General features: G+C 33.5%; 1 protein-coding gene across 7 annotated transcripts in view; it reads right to left on the reverse strand.

Moving 5' to 3' along the window:
- The window catches only part of PCDH7 (protocadherin 7), a 409,841-nt gene that overhangs the window by 173,792 nt on the left and 211,707 nt on the right, over positions 1 to 24,342 (reverse strand). For 4 of the 7 annotated variants that reach the window (XM_057546769.1, XM_057546766.1, XM_057546767.1 and 1 more), the window contains exon 3: positions 16,751 to 16,846. The exons of the other annotated variants lie outside the window; for them this stretch is intronic. In XM_057546769.1, coding sequence (XP_057402752.1) covers positions 16,758 to 16,846 — 89 coding nt within the window. In that variant the 3' untranslated portion in view covers positions 16,751 to 16,757. The remainder of the gene's footprint in view (positions 1 to 16,750; positions 16,847 to 24,342) is intronic. 7 annotated transcript variants of the gene reach the window in all.

Raw genomic sequence — 24,342 nt, forward strand, 5'->3', positions numbered from 1 at the left:
AAAAAGTGGGAGGATAAAAATCAATAATGTTTATGACTTAGATTTTTTTTCTTTCTGTAATGTTAATCATTGCTTTTCTGTCTTGTAATTTAACATTCTTCATTAGCCTCAATCTTTATATGAATTTAAAAGAGATTTTAAATTATTATAATTTTTATAATAAATTGTTTTTACTTGAAATATCCACATTTTATTTATATTGGCTAATTTTAAAACATCCAGCACATAGAAAAAAATCAAATTTAAAAGCAGATGGAATTTTAAAAATCTTTAGCCCAATTCCATAATTTCACAATATGGACATTGAGGGATACAGAGGCTGACAGATTGCCTGGTTTATTTCCTAAGAAGGGTTAAAGTAGAGGTTCCTATTTTGATGGTCTTTTTACTAAAATATGCTCTCTCACAAGAATAATAGAATTTTGTCCTTGAAAGCAATTTTGATAACCTCAACTTCTATTTCTGTTTTAACAGTAATCTGATGCATAGTCTCAGAGGACATTTTGCTCCCTATTTGTAACACGGCCAAATCTCAACATAGGGTGCCTTTCCTTCTTTTTCAGCTACTAATAATATAAAAACTTTGTGTGAAAGTTGGTGAAGATTCCATAGTGATTTTCTACTTCTACTCTTAAAAGTTGGAGGCAAAAAAAAATATATATATATAAACAAATATATATAAATATATACATATACCTATCTATATTTATATCTACATCTATATCTCCCTTCTTACTGAATTCATCTCCCACTCCCTTAAAAAGAATAAAAAATTAAAAAATAATAAACAAAAGACTTAACCAAACCAAACTACAAATGTATTTCTCTTCCTTTAGTCTCATATTCAAAGAAGTCTCCCAATTTCCTCTGTCCTTTAAGAGTTATACACTCTGCATATGAAAGCTAACATGAAACACTTTATGGATATTAAATCCTATCACAAAAACAATGACAGTTATCCTCAGTGTGTAATTCGAGAACTCAAAATAGTGTATTTTTGTCCTGAACATCATTATGTAAAGGGAATAAGGTAACATTCCTTTAATCCGGTAGAGACATTTACGTTTGTATGACTCAAAGTTCAAATGACTGGGTTAAAACCTCAATAGAAATTCTGATGGTGTAGTTCTTGCTCTGCAGTAATGTATGCTGATTGGAGAACAGTGCTTTACAATTACTTAGAGAGTATCTTCCAAGCTCTGACAACTAGCCAGCAGCAGTCAGGGATCTGCAATGAAAATCCTTTGATTTAAACAGCTCTTGCTTTGAAAAGTCTGATGAGTTATAATGTTGATGGTCAGAAACAGCATACATGTTTAACAAGGCCAGGTTATCCACTAAATCATCTGTGTGTGCTGAAAATTAATTCTCTTGAAAGATTCCAAGAGAAAAATGTACTTTCACTCCACAGAAATACTTTTGGATGAAGGTGGCCATCCTGTCTGAGTACTGCATGAAAATTATCCATAATAATCTGGCTGTAGTTGCTTCTAAATTTAGGGAAACATTACTTTGTTTCTCCTTTAAAAAATTTTCTTCTTGAAGTTCCACAAAACTTCAAAGATTATTTTGTTTTTGATGGAAGTATACAGATGCAAGAATACAAAAGGGCAAAATATTTAACACGACTATCTCCAGCTGGCAAGTTTTGTACTTTCTTCTCTTTAATTTCTCTCAGTGCTGATGTAGAACTAGGAATAAACCTAATTTGCATGGAAGGATTCAACAGCATGAGGTAACATCTCTCATGAGGGATAAATGCTTAGAATTTTGAAGATTTTCTGCTTTGCATGACTGATGAAAGGTGATGTGATATCATGTGATGTATAGAGGGAAGAGCTTCAGGAAAAAGCAGAAGCTTGATAAAATATTCTAGTCAAACATATTTAAAATAAAATTATTTTGATAACAGTGATTCAATGCATGTTGAAAAGGCTGAAAAATTAAATTTCATGTTTTCCCAAAAATTAGCCGCTAATTTTAAAGATGTCATCCTACATAATTAGAATTAAGGAAATACAGATTATTTAATCAATTCATATATCTGCATGCTTTGGCTGATCCAGATTACTTCATTTCCCAGTTGTGAGTCAGGATCATCAAACATAAATTTACATTGCAAAAAATACCTATCATTTTTTATTATTCTACATAAACTCATATATAATTAAAATATAAATGACTGTATCTTAAAGACCACCTATCAAATATACCACACTAGGATTGCAAATCATTAAAATACAAACCAACAGAAACTAAGAGTTTTGTATTTAAAATAACTGGATGTAAGCTAATGAACATATATTCATTTCTTATGGATTCCAGAGAATGCCTTGAGTTCCTTGTGTGAAAAACCATGGCATAACTATGAGTTAAAAAATAAGCACTCATGCAAAGCTGACAGCAATAACTCTAAATACAGGTCATGTTCCCTGAAAAGGAATTTTAGGCAAAGGGATGGAAAGTGCCTCTTTACTCTCCACAGTTGGGATTAGCATTAAGAAACAAAAATAACAAACAAAAACAAAACCAAAGCAGTTCATCCAAAAACATGGTAAAGGGAAAGCACTTTCTAGTCTGTGCATGAATTGCCTGAGTGAGGGAAAATGTTTGTTGAACCATTTCAGTTTAGTCTATTATATGCTGGGCCTCACAGTACTGCCCTTTTGTTGTCCAAAGCTCTGAAACTCCACATCTTCTGCTGCTATTTCTGCCTACCCCAGGGAGGTAAGAAAAGAAGTACATGTGAGGTTCTCATATGCAAAGATATAAAAAGTGAAATGCAGTAAGTCCCCAAATAAATATAACTATTGCCGCTGAAGGAACTTAATACACCCTGTCATTTCCCCATGGCAAACTAAAGCTGTGAATGAGACGTTCCCCAAAGAAAATGAACTCTGAAGCACAGGGTAGACTCTGCTTTACAACATTATTGGGATAAGATAATATGCAGATCATTTAACATTAGGTGAAAATAGAGTATTTCTTATAAAGCCAAAATACATGCATTTATTGAAGATACATCAAGGGAGCAAGATAAGACATAAGAGTTTGAAGTTGAAAGGTAATATATTTGTGTCTAATATATTGTAGAATTTGTCCTGGAATGGTTTATCCATGTAAAAATATGGCCTCTCTGAGACTGTCATGATTCATAAGACTCAGGGTGATCTTCTGAATTAAGCCTGGTTCACAAAGTTCAGGAAGGTTTTAACTCACATCAAAATTTCCCTAGAGCTGAAAAATTATTTTGGAAATGAGAAAAAGGGGTAGCTTGCTTCGTTGTGCTTTTTTCTTTTTTTCCTTTCTGACATTCTATTCAGATTTTCCAGGTATCATAAACTCTAAAAGGCACTACATATTTATACACCACTTTACTATCTGTGAAGTGTAACAAATGCAGGAATATCCAGCCACTCCATTTGTAATGAAATAGGAAAAAAAAAAAAGGATAAAAACAATATAAGCAACAGATTAAATTCTATAAATTCACTCTAGCACCTAGCACAGGATTGGGCACAAAGAAGGTATTCTCTACTATTATTAATTGTTAGATGAAATTAATTACCACTATTTTTCTTTTTTTTTTTTTTTTTAACTTTTTATTTTTATTTTTTATTTTATTTATTTATTTATTTTTTTAAATTTATTTATTTTTGGCTGCATTGGGTCCCCATTGCTGTGAGTGGGCTTTCTCTAGTTGCTGCGAGCGGGGGCCACTCTTCATCGCGGTACGCAGGCCTCCCACCGTGGTGGCCTCTCTTGTTGTGGAGCACCGGCTCCGGGCATGCGGGCTTCAGTAGTTGTGGCTCACCAGCTCTAGAGCGCAGGCTCAGCAGTTGTGGCGCACGGGCCCAGTTGCTCCGTGGCATGTGGGATCCTCCCGGACCAGGGCTCGAACCCGCGTCCCCTGCATTGGCAGGCAGACCCTCAACCACTGCGCCACCAGGGAAGACCCCACTATTTTTCTAAAGGTGCATTATATTGCAACAATGCAAATGTATTATTTGGCCTTAAACAATCACCAAGAATTGGGAAAATTTCATTATTTAGAGATCCCCAATATTGAGGAAGCATATATACAAAAACTGAGAAAATAATATTATCCAGGAAAAGCAACTTACGAAAGTTAGAAAGGAATATTTAATCTCCGATGACTTTTAAGCCTCAAAACATATGCTTAGTCAACATATGGCATGTTATTTTATACTTGGAAACCTTAATTTTGATTGACTAGATTTAGACCAAAAGCCAGAGAAATCAGTGAGTTAGTCCTTATCAGATCATCCTGATTATAGCTACCATTAGCCAAGGTTTGTGTTTCATATGGTGGTTTCAACGGTGGACCAAGGCATATCTCTTCTGCATTTCTCACCCTGTCAACAGCTGTAATACTTCCTATTATTGGGAAATACCTGAAATGTTAAGTGTTAAAAGAACCTTGGCTGATTAGAACACTGATGATAATACAACTTAGTCTTCAGGCTTCTAACTTTCATGGTGGAAGCCCAGCTGAGCTGTTATCACTTCAGCAGAAATAATGAACAAATCAAACAGCTATAGAGATAGATACTAATATTAAGCCAAGACTCTTACTTCAATCTCATGGGTCTTGAACGAATGACTTATGTAGAATGACTACACTTAACTGACCACCTTTCTACCTCCACTGGAAACACACACGTGTGAGTACACAAACACATGCACACACACATACACACATCTTACAGCTTTTTAATATTTGGGGGGCTAATAGTTTAAGAAAATAATGCCTTAGGCTGGCCAACGTGAGCAAGAGTAGCTGATGACCCTTGATACATATCTGTGGTGCTGTATAACTCCCTTATTACAATGCCAGACAGTTATACTTCCTGAATTTCAATCTATTACAGAGACATCTGTTTATTAAACATTTTTAAAATTGTAGATATCCCTGTTTTAGGACCTTAATAGTCTTTCATATACAAGAAGGAATTCAACTCAAATAGTTTCCTCCAACACCAACTCAACTCATTTATAAACTAATGCGCGTTTGTTCGACTGAATTCTGCTGTTCCTAATATCAAGCTCAGAAGAGGTGCGCTGAATAAATGTGAGTGTTGATTAAGGAAAGGGAAAGGCAGATTACCAACATTACTTTGTGGGTAGAGAGGTGAGTGAGGGAGATTAGTTAGGTCAGAGGAAATGTTTTAAAGTTATTACAACAAAATTTGAAATAACAACCTATGGGCATGTTCTGTTTGAACAAAGCAGCAGTAGACAGCTTATTCATATCTGCAAGACAGGTGAGTTGATTTGGTTCTGTTTGAGGCAAGAAGATGGCAGTAAAACCAATGAGATGGTATCAGGTCAAGAACCCAATAGATAAGTTTTATGCAAGCGCGGTCCATGTCAATTGACAACACTCACGTGTGACGAGCAATCACCAAGATGACACTTTCAAATAACAAGAACAATATGTGGAGGAGGTGGGGGGGAGCTGTGGTTTCGGTAGACTTAGATATGTTTCAATCATAATAAAACCATGACGAGTTGTCAAGTTTTTATAATACATTTTTATAAGCCACTTTAAATCATTTTTGAATAAGATAAAATATGAATGAAAATAATTTAAAAGTGTTATTAAGAATATAGTTAATATTTTATAAATGTTCCCAAGAAATAATAAATGACTGCATTCGTATGGCAAGAGAAGATCTGTTGAAAGAAAATAGTCTGCCTAGAACATCTATAAACCCATATATTTTCATTTCAATGTAAAATAACAACTATGCCTTCTTTTTTCTTAATTCATATATTTTAGTTGCCTACACTCTTTAATGGAATGAACTCTAATTAAAAATTTCTGTATTCAAAATGAGATCTAACTTAGTTTACTCAGATTAAAACATTTTAAAAATAAATATTATTTCCCTTTTCCTCAACTCAGTAGAGATATTTTTGGTCTCATGTATGGTCTTACTATTATTTTCTCATTTTATATTGTGTAAAAATCATGTGACTATAACTGAAGTTCACATGAAAAATGAAGGAGGCCCCCTTAGCAGCCAAAGTTGATTTTCATCAATAACAGCCAGAGAATCCTGGGACAGAAAATAAGATGCACAAGATAAATGATATTTTAATTAACTCTTATTTGAGAATGAGCAGTTCTCACATAATTTTCAGTCTCATGTTTACATTTTTTCTGTTTATCTCTATTTGTAAATTATTTGTAGCCCAACAATTTCTACACTTGATTCATCTTCTTTTATCCTGCAATAAGCAATCACATGTGTAAAGATTATTCCTGTAATATTCAGCATGAAACTTATCCTGTAATTTCTTCACCAGATCTCTACTGTGACCATTGTGTAATGTTCTCTAGAAGATTATCCCCCAAAAGTAGCTATGCCCAAGGAGTTCTGCCTACAGTTAGCAGTAGGAGGTAGTGGTGCAGGGCAGCATTCTGCTCATTAATAAACTGACTGGCGTCCTGGGGTCTGCATAGTGCCCTGTTACATAACCTAGCTGCAGCCAATTCTCATTTTCCAATTCATTCCTAAGAGCATTTCTCTAAGCCCACCTACATAGAAACTCCTTTTTTAACTGTGAAGTTCTCTATTATATTCATACTCTATGCCCTCTCTACTTGGATGCAGCATCTCCAAATGCATTGAGGGACTGACACATTTATTAAACAGTAGAAAATGTTTCCTTCTTTCCTTCCTTCCTTCCCCGCTCCTTTTCTATTTGAAACCATCCGTAGGGTATCATGCCTACATGAGTTATTGGGAGCTTGACATATGTTACTATGTTATTATTTTACAGGTGAGAAATAGAACATGGAGTGGTTAGACTGTCTATCATATTTAGTAGCTGACAATCAGTGTAAATGCTTTGCCCTGACAGCCAATCACTCATTAAGTCTATCTATGTTCCCTTTCATTTAGGACTTGTGCAAAATAAAATGGAAGCTCTCAACTGTTTATTCAAAGTAAAAGAGAGAAATAAGTAAATAACCACTTACTAAAATAGATGAAGACATTACAGTTTAAGTGTATGTCTTAAGTGTATGACACTTAGACTTTGCAGTTTAAGTCTAAAAGTTTCATTATCAACAAAGTAAATCCTTACGTGCCAGGGTACTCGGCAGGCAAGTAACCCAAAAACACTTGAAAATCAATTTAATGCCATCAGACTTCTGGAAGAATAAGTAATATGTACATTTTACTTATAAATATAATGTTCATGAAACTATAGAAAAAATACTTTCATATAAACTACAGCCATGCCAAAGTATACTCCATAACACTTAATATAGTTTGTTTTCCTTTATCAAAAATGCTCAGTAATTAGTAGTTCTGATGTTTAATTCTACTTTTTTCCTAAAAATATATAACTCATCTAATAAGACAAAATAATTTATATCTTTGACATTTAGACTTTATGAGAGTCCTGAAAATAATTCATCATTTTAATTACTAATGGTGCTTTTATATCACAAATTTCCTTAGAAAAACTACTCCGAAATCTCAGTTATTTATAATAAGTCTTTGCCTTAAAAATATCTTTATATTGCTAAAATACTTCTTTTAGTGCCCCTCAGTTTATAAGCAAAATTCAAAAACATAATCATTCTTATTATTGAATCCATAAATAAACTACAATTGGAGGTAAAATCTAAACATATATTATAGCATCACTGCAATGTCCAATAAATGACATTTTTGGAAAATGTTAGTGATACTTATACAAACTTGTAGATGATTCATTACTTTCTTAAACTTTCTGAACGATCTAATTTTGCTAATATAGTGCTTTGAGCGTCACACTATTGAAACAATTAGCAGGCTCCCCCCACCATTACAAAAATGTAACAAACAGTTAAATAACTGATATCTCCTTGAACTACTCTTCAATTTATTTACTGGTTACATTAAAATTAAATGGCTAGCAAACTTATTAGACTCTTTAAAAGAAAAAGAAAAATATATTATTTTGTTTGGAAAAATAAATTATTAAAAACTTAGTAAAATACTTTTACGGTTTATCTGTCCATGACACATTTTCTTTTCTTAGAAATTTATTCTTAAATTGGTAATGAGATAATCTGATTTTTGTCTTTTGCCAGTCACTATTTTAATTGTAGCAATGGTTTATTATAGGAAAATTTTGGTCTACTTTTTGTTGATTAAATTAGATAGAGATTAAAATTCTCTAATAAAAAAAAAAGCTATATCCTTTATAAGTCCTGCAATGCCCCATAATCATTTATTTCATTTGTAAACCATTTCACTTCCAGATTGAACTAATCCAATTTGCTAAAATATCGTTACAACTTTAAACACAAATAACAAATGTCAGCGAGGATATGGAGAAATGGAACCCTCAGATACTATTGGTGGGAAGGTAAATTGGTGCAGCCACTGTGGAAAACAGTATGGAGGTTTCTCAAAAAACTAAAAATACAGCTACCATATGACCCAGCAATTCCACTATTGGGTATATACCTGAAAAAAACAAAAACACTATAGGAAAAGATACATACACCCTAACGTTCATAGCAACATTATTTACAATTGCCATGGTATGGAAGCAACCTAAGTGTCCATCAACAGATGAATGAATAAAGAAGATATGGTACATATATACAGTGGAATATTACTCAGCCATAAAAAAGAATGAAATTTTGCCATTTGTAGCAACACAGATGGACCTAGAGATTATCATACTAAGTGAAGTAAGTCAGAGAGAGAAAAACAAATATTATATGATATCACTTATATGTTGAATCTAAAAAATACAACAAACTAGTAAATAAAACAAAAAAGAAACAGACTCACAGATATAGAGAACAAACTAGTGGTTAATAGTGGGGCGAGGGAAGTGGGGGAGGGGCAAGATAGGGGTGGGGGAAAAGGAAGGGTTATTATAGGATTATATGAAATCATGTGTCTGGAACTTGGGAAAATTGTAAAGCACTATATAATTCAAAGACTCTGTCATTCAATTATATATATATCATTAGAACTTTAAAGTACTTGGCCAAAAATACATGAAGATTTTTTTTCTCATAACTTACACCAAACTCTTCTTAAAACTAAAAGAGACTTGTTAAAAGGAGAATTTGGTACATAAAATATATTTTATTTTCTAAAGTTATTCTTTAAATCCAAAAGTAATAAATTGTAGTTTTACACACACATGGATATATTTCTTTTGTGATATATAATAACCTGATACCACTATTAGGGTAACCTAATTGGTCATAAATAGATTCTGTATTCTTTGATACGTATTTGATAGGTTGCCATGTTTACATAACGCTCCTGTATCCCTGACATATATTCTGGAAAAGTGAAAAGAGACTATCGACCCAGTTAACCATATGAGACATCTAAAAAGGCACTCTCTTGAGCAGGCCTGGCACAGTACTATTGATTTCCTTCCTCCCTCACTCTTACTTGCCCTCATTTCCAGTCCTCTTCCTTGTCTTGTCATGCAACAAACAAATTAACTAAAAGTTAAGCAGATTTAAAAAAAAACTGTAACTTCCTACTTCACTTATTCCTTCCATGCACATGTACTTTGTTCTGCCTACTTTTAATCAATCTTCCCTCTCTTTACTTTCTCACAGAGCTACCCTCTACTCATCACACTTCAGCATATATTTTCAGTCTCTGAGGCATAACCACACTTTTCTTAAGCACAAGTGTTGCAAAACATCACCAAATGATTTGATTCCTCATTCCTATTGAAATGAAAACTATTTGGACATTTTCCCCTAACCTAATGTGATCCAGCAGAGTTTGCAATAAAGCAAATTAATGGATTAGCTGAAAGTTACCTTTCCATTTAGTTCCATGATAAAATTAGAACTTCAGTCCCCTGTAAGAAAATGTCTTATGGATATATACTAAAAGATACTTACTATGCAAAGCCTACCTAATTCACATATTTAAAGACATATAATATACAATGTCTTTTTAATAATCAGTTCAGAAATAAGAAAAAAGTCATTGATAGTATCACGCTTTATTGGAAAATCCTTTTAAAATAAATGATCCAAAACACCTCTGCAGAGCCATCAGCCTTCCCAACCTCATTTTTTTGTTCTGAATTATAAATTCAGAAATCAGTAAACCTTTAGCATTATGGCCAAGTTTTCCATGATCCTCACAAAAGTGGCATAACTTCTAAATTAGATCTACATTTCTTTGTTGTTTTAAAAATATTTTCCTGCATTTTCTTCATTACTTGAACACACTGGCTTATCATGGTATTACACGTAACAAAGATCACAAAGAATTAAAATCCTGAGTAATATGCATTATGGTGTCTAAGGACATTTTTCCCCCTGTCAATTAGCTAATATCCTATTACAAGCAGCTAATGTGCCTGTGTTAACAATTCTCTTTATAATCGGATGTTCTATTTATTTAATTGATGCCTGTTGTCCTGATTAGAGTGGACAGGTAAGCTTAAATAATGATAGTTGAGTCTTGTTAAGGCTTATGATTGGAATCTTTGGTAACTTGCTCTGCTTTATTTGCTGTAAACTCTGGGGGTGTTGCATGCTGTGGTGTCCCCAGCCACAAGGTGGTGGTGATAAGGTCATATGAGGAAACTCCTAATTTTAAGTTGGAATATATCTTTGACTGGTTTCACTTCTGGCAAAAATTGTTAGTCGATTACAAAGAATGTTTGCAATGTCAAGCTTTGCAAAAGAATGCCAACTCCCATGACCCACCAGACTACACTACCGAGTGTTTTTCTGATTCTTATGAATAAAATTGTTCGCTTTCCTATTTCATTCTGCTGATTCCAGATAAGCAGTGAATCCAAGGACACAAAAGAAAGTGTCAACTCACCAAGATCTGTACTTTGAAGCATGCTACTGCAGTAAATTTGGTTACCCCTGGATTGTGATTCAGAAAATCTGGAGCACAGCTCTCTCACTAACTTAATGACCTTGAAAAAGTTACTCTTTTCATTAACTAGATTTCAAAATGATGAATTTTCAGATAAAACAATTTCTTCCAGAAAAAATAATTTATGATTCTATGAGAATGCTTTACATTCCACTCCTTAATAAGTTGAAAACAATCAATCATTAAATTACTTTTGCAAGTTGTCTTTATTACGACCTTGCTATAGTCAGTTTCATTGCAATAGAGAACATCCAAAACGAGGACAGAGTTGTGTCTCCAGATGCAAAAGAAGTGATGGTTCCACAAATGAAAATTAGCGACTTTGTCTTCGGAAGGGTAGTCTTAGTAAAATAAAAGAGCTTCACTAGAACACTGTAGCATTGGCTAAAAATTAGACGACTTACGTTAAAAATTCTCAATCACCCAGTCCAATGAAATCTTTGAGAATTATGTCACCAGATTCCAGTACAGAATTATCGCTATTATGTCTGTTGATTACCATAGAATCACAGACCTTTAGTGTTGGAATCCATTTTGTCTAACTTGTTATCTTATGAATGAATTCCTTTAATAATGACTTTGAGAAATTATCATGCAACCTAAACTTTGATATCTTCAGTGATAAAGATTTCAGAATACAAACTATTCTATGGAGCAGATTCTGTTGAGCATTTCTTAAGATAATACATTTTATCCTTATAAGGAAGTAATTTTCTACCATTTACACCTGCTAGCATTTGTTCTGCCTCCAGGAATCACAAAGAATGAGTCAAACCCTTTGTCTCTCTCTGCATTAAAGTGCTTCAAATATCTTTTAAATGACTGTCCTCTCCACCTGCCTTCCTCAGCACATCAAACATTTTCTTGGACTCACATATTTTTAAAAGCACACAAAAAAGGAAAAAATATAGCAGCTTAAGTGATAGCAATCAATAAACTTTTTTTTTTCTTAATTAGAAGCCTTCTTAGAAATTGTGTAAGAAGCCTATAACATAAATGGTAATTGAGCACATGGTCACAGCAATCCATGCCACAGAGTCAAAGGAAGTTCTCAGAATCCTTCTCAAGAGAAAGCTCCAGAAAGAAAAGTAGGTCAACACATGCTATCACTAAAGATAATATCCCTGGTCTACCTTGGTTTCCATATTATACAGATGAGAAACCATGCTCCAGGGAGGTTAAATATCATTTATTGGAAAACCTAGACTAAAACCCCAATTTATAAAATTCCTTGTCTTCCATATTCTGTAGAAAATTGAAAGTTACTTTAAAGATCAGTTTTAGTTAAATCTCTCATTTTGGTGAAATAAGTGAGGTTTTGAGACATTAAGTGATTAATCTGTACCTCCTGCATTTAACTCCCCTCTTTCTAAAATATTAAAAGAAATTTTAAAATGTTAAATTATATATGTGCACATAGTATATACATCTTCTATAGCACTGATAGACAAAGCGCATATAGGTTTTCTGTTATTTTGAGAATATTGCCTAAGACTCATATATAACCAAATATCAAAAGGGTATTACTTTGGGAATTGAGGGAGCATACAAAGCAACATTGAGTATGATAGAGAAAGAATTTATGTAGGCACTGGAGCTTTTGAGAATATGAAGTCAAGCACTATAATGACCATATGGAAGACATTCATTAAGATTATATAGGTTCATAATATATGAAGCACATTGAAAATTGAAATCTTGAAAATTGAAATCTTGGGTAAGGTCAGGGAAAAGTCATGTGGCATAAAAAGTATTCTCTGCCAGCAAATTGATTAAATTTCCCAGTTCTAGAAAAGGCCATATATTCTGTGTAGGCACTCACTGAAAGGCAGATGTGCAGGGCTTCTGAGAGAGTGCCGTAATCTACTCATGAATAGGACTCACCAAGGGATATTGATAGCAACTTGGCATTAAGAAAGAGTTCACATACATGAAGAATTTACTTTTTGGTAACTTTTATTGAGGAAAGTCCATATCTGACAGGGCATCCTTTATATATCTTTCAATCTTATTTTGCTCTATTTTGACCTCCATGTAAATAGTGTTATATGCAAGCACATATTTAGTCATTAAAGTCAATAATTTGCATTGAGAAAATAGTTTTTGTTTTGTTCTACTTTTGTTTTGTTTGCCTTTTACTTCCACTGATATTATCCATGTAAAGATATGTATTTTTTTGTACCAAATTTGTTAGAATGGTGAATGGGCATCTTAAAGAAAAACTCATCTCAGGCACCAACTCAAACCAAAATATTTATTCAATTAAGAAATAAAAAGTAGACACTTAAAATTCTTTTACTTTCATCAAACACTATTTTTCAATTCATTCATTTTTTTCTTTTTTCATTCATTTTTATGCATACTTGTACTTATTTTATTTTATTTATATATTATACTAGCCAAGCCATACCTTTATTCTGTACAAATTCAGAACAAAGCTATATGCAGTTTTAAACTGCACCTTCTTTTTTCCCCCTGAAGTTACTTAAGTGGATTTTCTGGGTTCTTCATACTGAACAAATATAAGCATATAAACCGAGGGAGCCCATTATGAATTCCTTGTTCTTTTGATAAAGTATTTTGCACTAAATGAGAATAACCAGAATGCTAAAAGTACTTGCGATCAAGTAACATAGAACAGTTAGGAAAACTTGGGCTGTAAACCAGAAAAAGAGAGAGGGAGAGAGGGAGAAAGAGAGAGAAAGAGAGAGACATTATATAGCTAGACATTAGGATAGAGTGTCTATCTAAATTTAGGTCCTGGAAGTACTTTCATTTGGAGAAGGAATAGAACTTATTTTGTGTTTTCCCAATGGGAAAATTCAGGATAAATGGATTCAAGTTATGGGAAAGCAGAATTTGATAAGAAATATAAGAAAAAGCTGAAAAGTTAAACATGTCCTCAAATAAAGTGAGCCACCTCTGGATTTTGTGTCACTGGAATCATTCGAGCAGAGATTAGTGATTCTTATGATGGTGCTGAGGGATGCATGAACAATCTAGACTTGATTGGTTGGACCATAATCTCTCTACCAACTCTTAAAATTCCATGACTAATTCAGCAGATATTCATTCTGTGCTCCAGGCACTCCACATAAAGAAAAATAGAAATGAAATGATCCTTATATTCACAGGGCTAACAGATTGGTTAATTCTAAGATTATCTTGGTAGAAAGTGGGGAGAGGAGGGTATTTTGACTTGTATCCTAAGTTTCCATCAAGGCCTGCTCAATTGTACCCTCTAGGCACAACTTTTTTAGTTCTAAGTACATAGCTCCAAGTTAATGCTTAAGTGCTTATCTTGTTCTCAAAAGCACTGTTTCCACAAAAAAAGTCCTAGAAAAATACAGTGTACACAAGGTAACGTATCTTAACTCCCGTTTCTCTTTCCAGCCATTTTACCTCAAAGGCTTTTCTAAGAATAAAGGAAACATGAACTCATAAATAAAGCCCTTTTTCTCTACCTGCATTGATTTTTTTCCCTCCAAGGTTTATTTCATATTCTCTTAAAGTTCTTTCAGTGTCCATGGTTTTCAATATCTTTCCTTCAATTTTTTATTGCTTTTCAATTTATTCACTTTCCTAAAATCTTTTTGTTTCTAATTTCTCAAAGATTTTTCTTTTCTTTCTTGGTTTATCCTCTTTTGCTCATCTAATTTTACTTCTCCATTTCTGTCTTTTCTTGTGTGGTAAACGACTCTTTTCTTATATGTTGCATATTTCCTTTATTTGCCTATAATGTAAAAAAAAGTGTTTCTCTGATAACCTTTCCTCAAAACTTTAGAACATTTTGCTTGAATTTCCTTCTTTCCATGTGAGATATAAGTATATCTGTTCTTCTTTTCTTATCACTAGATTTGATAAATTTTATAAAATTTAAATGATTTTCTTTCTGTGTTTTCAATTATTTTATACTTACTTGGTTTTTAATTGCAGGTCCTAAAATTCGGGGGAAATAATGACTGATTTCTTATGATACAATTTATTATGTCATCTGTGAATCTAATAATAGTCAAGAGCCACAAACTAAGCGGAATAAAAACAGAGTAGAAAGAAGTGTGGATGAGGAGAAGGGTCCATACAAGGGTGAAAAGGATGAATGACTTCTTTCTAAAAATTCATTCATTTGCTCAGCATTTAGTGAGTAACAAACACTGTGGACATAGAAGAGTTCATAAAGGATAAGATGGAATCATAGAAACTCAGAGCTGAACATGAATGAGAATCCTAGCTTTGCTTGGGAGGAATCAGGAGATACTACATAAGGCACATGGCACTTCAGCCAATTCTGAGTGATTTTGGCCACTTTAGGTTTTCTCCAAGCCTCATTTTTTATCAATTAAATATGAATAATAATAATTTCTAACTCTATGTTCCTTTGTATGGATGAATTAAGAAAGTGGAGATTATTAAGTTTATTTACTTTGTGCCCGACGCACAGTAAACCCTCTGTACATGTTTGCTGTTATTATTGTTGTTGTGCGTTTTCCAAACAGACCTGGGGAAAGTGCTCTCCAGATGGAAAGACCCAACAATGCAAAGGTCTGTGGACAGGGAAGATTATCTATATCCATTGAGAAAGATGGGGAGGCCAGAGTACAGTGTACATCAGGGTAAAGGTATAAAATATGGACTAGAAATGTAGGTAGAAATGGGATCATGAAGGCCAGCCAATGATTTCAGAGCTTTTTGGACTAAGAGGCCATGCATTCCTGAATGAAGATTAATGCTCCAGCCTTTAATGGTTAATGGTCGCATCAGTGAAAATGCCTATAACTCAAAAGAGCTTGCTTTGTTTATGTACACAAACAAGTCTTAATTTTGCTACTATTTTAAGGAATACCACAAATAGTGCTGCCACACACTTGCATACCTATAGACACAATCACTGTTTTTTTTGTTTTTGTTTTTAAGACATCTGCCAATAATCTTCCTAGCCCAAAGGTAGTGTTCTAGTTACATGTCTCAAAGATCTGGATAGTCACAAGGATGTAATGCAGAGCCTGACACATCCTCAAAACAAGCCCCTGCAGGAGCTAGGTGGACCAGTTCACCTAGGATATTAAGAAGGTGGGTGTTTCTCTGTGATGACTTAGTATTTATGTTTTATAGGTTATGACTCTGCTGTTGTTTGAGCCCTGAGCGCCTAGCTCCTTTCAAAAGGTAGCAGCCTGAATGAGGTAATCTCAGGACTGCTGAAAGAAATAGTGCCCCCCACCTCCCTCAAATGCCACCAGCTGAATTGACAAAAGAAAGTTTTGAGGAAAGCGATTAGCATATGTTCAGCTCTGACATCTGGATGACATCGACTTGTGTTTAGGTTCATTTGAACTGGCTCATACCTAATTTTCTATAACCAGATCAATAAGCATTATAATTAATGTACATACAGTTTTGTGTAATGCTTTTGAAAATTCAAATGCTATAATAATTGAATTTTGAGTTAAAATTCACAAAGTATTTCCATTTTACACTTTTCAAAGATATGTTACATAAAAAGTATTTGTATAACATTGAAAGAGGCATATAGAAGCATACAGGGTCCATTTAATTCCTGTACCATCAGTTGAGGAAACTGCATAGCACCTTTCTCTGAAAATGATATAATAAATTCTTCTGTATTCCTTTACATTTAAAAAGTATTTTGCAACTGTGCAGGGAATTCTGAAATGCATAGCATGCTGAAATATGTAAAGATATACTCAGGTTGAGTGATTTTTCTGTATCAGTAGGCTCTGTGTAGGTGGGTAAATGAGTCTTCTCAATATAAAAGAGATAGACTATTAATGGAGAACGCAGAAGAGGGGCACTGCACTGATTCATGAGAACCACCATACCTGTTCATTAATGGAGAGGCCTTAACAGCTCTCTTCTTCCATGCGTCTTGCCATGAGGAAAGGGGAGGAAGGGAAAGGTAGTGATGGCAGCAACACCTGGGGAAGGGAGATGGGGAAATTTGTAAAGGGAAAATCAGCAGCCCCTACACAATGGTGTCCATCCATAGACCTTGCCAATAAAACAATTTCCAAAAACCCTGAGCTTGTTTTCTTTCTTTTTTAAAAAAAACTAGATAAATTTCAAAGATAATTTAAACAAATTAGGTATTTCTAACGGCATTAATCTGAACACTCTCCAACTATCATCTTCCAAGTCTAGGACACAGGGGCTGCTACAAGTAATGAGCTACCATCTTATCCTCACTTTTCGACTGGGTAGTTTAAGGCAGGCTATTTTTCTATAGGTATAGTTGTTTTTTTTTTTACAACAGATTTAAGAAAAAAAAAAAACTATTGGATAAACAAAACCAAATGTATATGTATTTTTCCCCCCACACACAGTAGGATTATAACCATTTATTTGTTCTGTCTCCATCTAATTGACATACATCTAATTGCTCACAATGCATCTTCCTTTTTACGCTCTCCTAAGGGTATGTAGTTGTGATATCAAAACGACTTCAACTTGCTAATTTAACAAAAAAAAAAGAATTAGATTTGTAGAATCCCTATATACTGCAAGAGGTCAAACTAATAAAAGTTGCAAAAAGTTTTGTGTTTTAATTATATTTTTGTAGACATGGTTTAATCTGGACTATATGGAATTTTTTAAAAGTAAATATATAGAATTATATGGAAAGAAAGTGAAAAATTTTAATAAAAAGTTAATGATAATACTAAACGATTTGAATTTTAATAGTGATTAACTGCTTTTATAAATCAATATAGGAGATAATACCACACCTGTAAACCTAATACTGCTACAGATTTTGCTCTAAGTATTTGTTTTTAAAGAAATCTTTAACTTTGTATGCTTTTATTTAAATACAAACTTTATACGAAAAATGATATTTTTACACTATTTAGAGAAGCTTTTAGACAGACTGGAGATAAACTGATTGAAATATGCATATTTTATGAAGAAGAGGTATTCCCCTGTGGTGGGGGACATTGTAAGGGGGAAGGTTATGCATTTGTGGAGGAGGGGGCACACGGGAAACCCCTGTACCTTCCTCTCCATTGTTTTGTGAACCAAAACTGTTCTAAAAAAATACAGTCAATTTTTTTTTTTAAGTATCGTGAAGTTGAAAGGTAGGAGAGATTAGTTTTTTGTGTGAAAAAAAAAAATGTTTTTGACCCCTCACACCAATACATTTCTTAGTGTAATATTTACAGAAGGGCTGGGACATTCTTGAATTTTTCTCTAAAGACAGGGATTTTTGTGAATACATGTTTGCATTCTTGTTTCTGAATGTGATTCTAACCTTTAATCCTGATGTTTAGGAAAGCAGCTATCACAAAGATCTTTGGGGCTTGAAGCATGATAATCCTTTTGGTTTTGCCTTAATCCTGTTTAGACAGGATGTCTCAAAACTTTCCAGTTTCTCAACTCCTCTGGTCTTTGACACACTGCTTACTATTAGCCATCATCTCTGTTTAAAATAACATACCCACTTAATGCTTAGGTAATAGTATTAGTCAGCCCTTGAATTGAGAAATTTGGAAGCTAACTGGTTATCATAAAAGATTAGCATCAAAGAATTCTGAAGGCACATGCAGTATCTAGGCCTGTTGAATTAAAATAAATGAGCTCAGAGTAGCAAACTTAAATTTTTTTTTTTGTAGCCAACTTACATTTTATCTGATATGAATGAACACAATTTTTTGGTAGCTTTGCTTTTTTTATTATAAATTTTTAATTTTGTATTTAATTTTTAAAATATTAACTGCCATTACACATAATATTTAAAAATTTAAATCTCCCTTCAAAATTAAAACCTACATATTCCAGTAATATCAAAGTAACAAAAATATAATTATTCCTACATTTAAATATTCCTAAGTGATTATTTGGGGATCAGCATTTTATCTTTGGAAGAATCAAGTGTGGGAATCTCCCAAGCCAGGAAAAAAAAAAAAAAAAAAAGGGACTCCTCATGTTCTTAATTTGTGGCAAAATACTTTAATCTAGCATGAACTACAGCATTTTTTGTACATGAATCCTTAATACCGCAAGGATCTGATATATAGTAAATTCTTCCTTTGATTTTAGGAAGGGTAGATTATTATGAGACAATATATTTGGAAATTAGCACTGCACTGTGAAAGATACAAAAATAACTAAAGGTGTGGGGCTTCCCTGGTGGCGCAGTGGTTGAGAGTCTGCCTGCTAATGCGGGGGACACGGGTTCGAGCCCTGGGCTGGGAAGATCCCACATGCCACGGAGCAGCTGGGCCCGTGAGCCACAATTGCTGAGCCTGCGCGTCTGGAGCCTGTGCCCCGCGACGGGAGGGGCCGCGATAGAGAAAGGCCCGCGCACCGCGATGAAGAGCGGTCCCCGCACCGCGATGAAGAGTGGCCCCCGCTTGCCGCAACTGGAGAAAGCCCTCGCACGAACCGAAGACCCAACACAGCCAAAAATAAATAAATAAATAAATAAGAAAATCCTTTAAAAAAAAAAATAATAATAACTAAAGGTGTACTTATGAGAAACTTTGGAAAATAAATATACACACACAAAACACAGATGATCACTAGTAGTACAACTTATCAAGATGTAACAAGTAATAAAATTATTTTATAAATAGCCGAGTTTATAAATAACTAAAACAACATAGAATGGTAACTGAAAAGATTAAACTGAAATTTTCGAGTCATGAATTCATAGAGTGGACAATAGAACTTTGTAGATTAAGAGAAATAAAAGTGAAAGCTATTTTTTTTTTCACATTTAAAAGGTAGGGCTAGGAAAACAAAATCATCTCCGTTACTAAAGCGGTATTTGGTAGGAATATGCTTATAGACAACGTTATGAGGTTTCTGTTTTTGGAAAAATGTATGATAAAAGTAGAAATACCAATACTAAGATATTGTATATAAAGGCTGTGTAACTTAGTGAAATAAGCAGCACAGAGAACACAAAATTGAGCTGTAATGCCAAAGAATAAGGCACAAGACTCAGTTCATATCCTCAAAAAATATAATCATTAGGTGGGGAACAAAAATAAGCATCGAACTTCATAGTGCTTGGAAGTTAAAGGCGAAGAGATAAGGGGATGAACCTTGAGAAGACAGATATGGACAAAGGATGAAAGAAAGAAACCGTTTGTAGAAAAGGAAGCTGACACAGCCTAATGCAATGTGGTGGGAAGGAGGTTGTCTAGTGCTGACAAGTCTGAAGTTAGTCAACCCAGAATAGATTGTATGGTGGGAGAAACAGAACACACACCTTGATATGTAGAAGAGACGCATCAAACTACACATAAAGAGGGAGATTAATTAGCCAGTGAAACTGCTGTTCTCTGCTTGATGTCCTTAAAGCTTTATCAAAACCTGGCTTGTCTGGTATAAGGATACATGAGAAAAGGCCATTACCATACTGCATAAACATTCCTGATAACAGTAGTGTTTTTTAACCTATTTGTAAGGTCCATCTTAAAAGTACATTTTCTCTAACGATTAGAAAACTGATATTTTAGCTCTGGTTCTGACCCTAAAACTTTCCCTCAGTCTCTCACATTCATACCCAAGGCTTTTTTGAACACAGTCTAATATACTCTTCCTAGGGGGCCACACTCCAGGCAATAAATTGGTTCAATTTTTTCTCATTCTCCTTCTTGCTAAGAGTGGCTGGATAGTTCTCAAAAAGGACAATTTATTCATCTTAATGCTAGTGTCCATAGTGTGTCTAGGCAGGGCTGGAGTGTTTGGTGTTTCCTGCTAGCTCCTGCAGGACGGGGTTAAGATCTGCCCTGGTGGCAATAGGAAAAGAGGTGGAATCTGAAAATCTTTGCAGAGGAAGGAATGCTACATGTTCTTTCTGCACTCAGGAAACTGCTCCACTGCAGATATCACATGGCTCAATTCAGTTTTTGTTAAAGAGGAACAAACAGTATTTTTTTTAAGTATAAAATAAACAATCGTACAAACCCTGGGTAAGGTTATCAGTCAGCGCTTGAGTATTGAGACCACGAGGAGGAAAAAAACAGAAAATACAAGGGGAATAACATCATTGTGTAGGCAACACCTGAAGTTTTGTGGGTTTTTTTTGTTTTTTTGACTTTTTTTTAATCAATAAAAATTATAACTGATTTAAGATGAAAGAATGATTATTAACCCTTTATTTAGCTCTCCTTAGTAAGTGGTGGGTTTCTAGTATCTTGCTTTGTATTTTACATTCCTAAGGTTTAAAAGTATAGATTGCTTAGCTTAATGGCAATACAAATCAGCTAAATAACAGTGCTTAATATTACCAGCTACAAACTTTAGTAAAACAATTGTGTAATGAAGAAATTAGAAGATAATGTTAAAGAGATTTAAGTGTAAACTTTTGTTACTAATACTGAATTATACATTTTAATTAGGTTTGTTATATGTAAATTTAAAGTGTGATATAATAATGCTAGTATATGATGTTTAAAATTTCTTAACTCAATAAAAGCATGAAATATTCTTTTGTTTTTTTCCTTTTAACTGAAGATGTTCATTAATTTTACTTAATATCACACACTACTTCCTAAAAATAAATTTTCATAATGACAAAGTATTGCCATATATAAATCTGGAGTTGTGATACATTTTTCTAACAATTTCATTAAAATTTCAAGATTTAGTTGCAGCAAAAACATTTTATAAAGCTTCTAGCAAATCTATAATATTGCGCTTTATTATTTTCAAATTTATAATGTTTTACAAATCTGCTCTCTAAAAAAATCTCACAATTTATAGCTATAATAGCATGACCCACTGTGTCTTCCATACAGACTAATTGGCTACCTGAGTGCCTGCTTCATCATTGATTAATGTATTGAATAATGTTCACTTAGAATTTTAATTTTAATTAATATATGATTTACTTGATTAATATAATTAATATTCTGAATTTAGTTTTCCTTAAAAAGACATATTTTAATGTGGTTTTTGCTCATTTTCTTCTTGACTTATAATTGTTTGAGTAAATTTATAAAACTATGTAAATCCTAAATCCTCACATAGTACATTTATAGTCTCCGCAACTAAAAGTTGTTATATCAATTTGATTATTCAGTTTTGTTCATCAAATATTTAAAGAGTGTTCAATCTGTGCTAGACACTGCTGTCGCCAGCAGTACTTAAACATTTGTGTTTCAGGACTCCTCTAGCCACTTAAAAACTGTAGATGGCTCAAAGTGCTTTTGTTTTTATGTGGCGTATGTCATAATTGGTATTCACTATATTCAAAAATAAAATTGACTGTTTAAAAATAATTAATTGTAAACATATTTGAAAATAGTCACAACAAAGTCATTTCATGCCGACATAAATAAAATATTTTTATGAAAAATGATTACCATACTTTCCAAAACCAAAAAAATAAGTGGGAAGAGTGATATTATGATATGTTCTAATACAGATGTGTGATATGCAAAGAGCTAAGCAGGAGAGGGTCAAAATAGGCTCCACAGAAGAGGTGATACTTGCAGTAAACTTAAGAAAGAATTTGCCAGCAGGACAGAGACAGAGGTGAAAGAGGTTAAGACCATTCCAGTGAAAGAAGGGCATGGCTAGACACAGTATGTTGTAATAGAAAGGATGTGAGTTTTTTGGTTTGACAGAGTTTCCTCAAACCCCATCTCAGTTATTTTGGCTGCATGGTTTTGAGCAAATCACCTAAGGTCTGTGAGCCTCCCTTTGCTCTCTTGTGAATAATAAAAGCTACATATTAAGAATGTCATGAGGATTAAGTGAGATGAAATATGTAAAGTATTTTCACGTGTGACAGTTAATTAGCACACTCAGTAATATATTGCGTTTTGTTGCATATTTAAGGAGAGTGAATTTGTTATCATGCTGAGAGCACAGAGTACCATGGTGGCAGGGAGAGAATGGAAGTTATAAACAGCAGTGAAAAGGGCAGCAGTGAAGTAGAGTGGGTGGGGAGGTTAAAGGTGACTATGAGCGATTTAAAACACAGAAATACAATAATATGAAATGAACTAGCTTAGAAATTCCAAAGAGAATCACTTCTCATGAAGATCTTAGCAAACCCATAGAAAAATCTTGATTTCCACCCAGCCTCGTCCTATTCTATCCCAGGAAAACACACAAACAAACTGCAATTTTAGAAAAACATATTCCAGTATCATCATAAATATAGAATGAATGTGTAAAAAAAATGGATGCTAAAAAACTTAAGACAAATTTAACCAACCTCTCCCATCTCTTATAGAGGTTTACTTGACATGAATCTCCCAGCTCTCTTTGAAATTAGACTTCAGTTACATTTTAGCAATGAATGAATAAATGAATATATAAATAAAAATATATTTTAACCCATATGAACAATGTATTAAGAATCTGAACTGGCAACTGTGATTTTTCAACCTGGAATTGAGAATTAGGAGGCTCATAAAGTCTACTAATCAATGTCAACTTATCTAGAAAATACTTTTATTAAGAGTGTGGTACACAGAGAATGTTATGATTTTTCCCCATGTTGGTTTGTACCATCTAGAGTCTATCTTTGATCTTCAAGGCCTTCATGGATAGAATGTTAAAAACTATTTCCCAACTGCAAACTATTTTCTGCTGATGCACCTTAGTTTTGACAATGAGGGCACAGAGGAAAAAAGTATACTTAGTAGAGAAGCACGGTTTTAAGATGTAAAATAAACTTCATCAAGGCCCAGGTTTTGAATTTTATAAAACACAATAAATATCCAGGCTCAGTGTACAAACACTGGCTGTAATAATACACCACTGACCGATAAGAACACTGAATTTTAGGTGAGAAAGTTTGTAATATTCTATGAAGAGTTTAGGATTAGCCTATTCCTTTTCTTACAAAGTATGCTTTATACTAATTCATCATTTTGGCTGAATTCTCCACCACTACAATTCAACCCACACTAAGTTATCAGAAGAGCAAGCAAAGAAAATAAAGCATTAAAGCCAAAGTAATAATGGAAATTATGGTTGGACCTTGGACCAGAAAATATTAATTTATTCTTTAATTAATTCTGCTTAATAAATAAATAAATACAGCATTTTATTCCACCCAATGCACATGCAAATAATTCTAGAAATTATTTTCAATATAATTTTGTTGTAAAAAAATTTATATATCGTTAAAAATGTAACCAAGCTTTTCACTTTATAATTTCTCACATCCTGACTTTAAATCTGAATAGTAAAGCTCTATATACAAATAGACAGTGTCTAACTCCATGTAGCACTCATTATCTAGGACTTACAAATGATTGTACTAATAACTGAAATTAAATATTACATGACAAATTTTTACCTTCATTTTTCTGGTCTCATGTATGTGTACATGTATGTGAGGGCAGGACATAGAATAATCAACTTATGGTGATAACTTTAGGATAAAATGTCCCTATTCAACCATCCTTCCATTGAGCACAGTTGCATATAGATTATTCATTGAAATTTC

This window comes from Balaenoptera acutorostrata, chromosome 5 (genome assembly GCF_949987535.1).
Source record: "Balaenoptera acutorostrata chromosome 5, mBalAcu1.1, whole genome shotgun sequence".
NCBI classification, from domain to species: Eukaryota; Metazoa; Chordata; class Mammalia; order Artiodactyla; family Balaenopteridae; genus Balaenoptera; species Balaenoptera acutorostrata.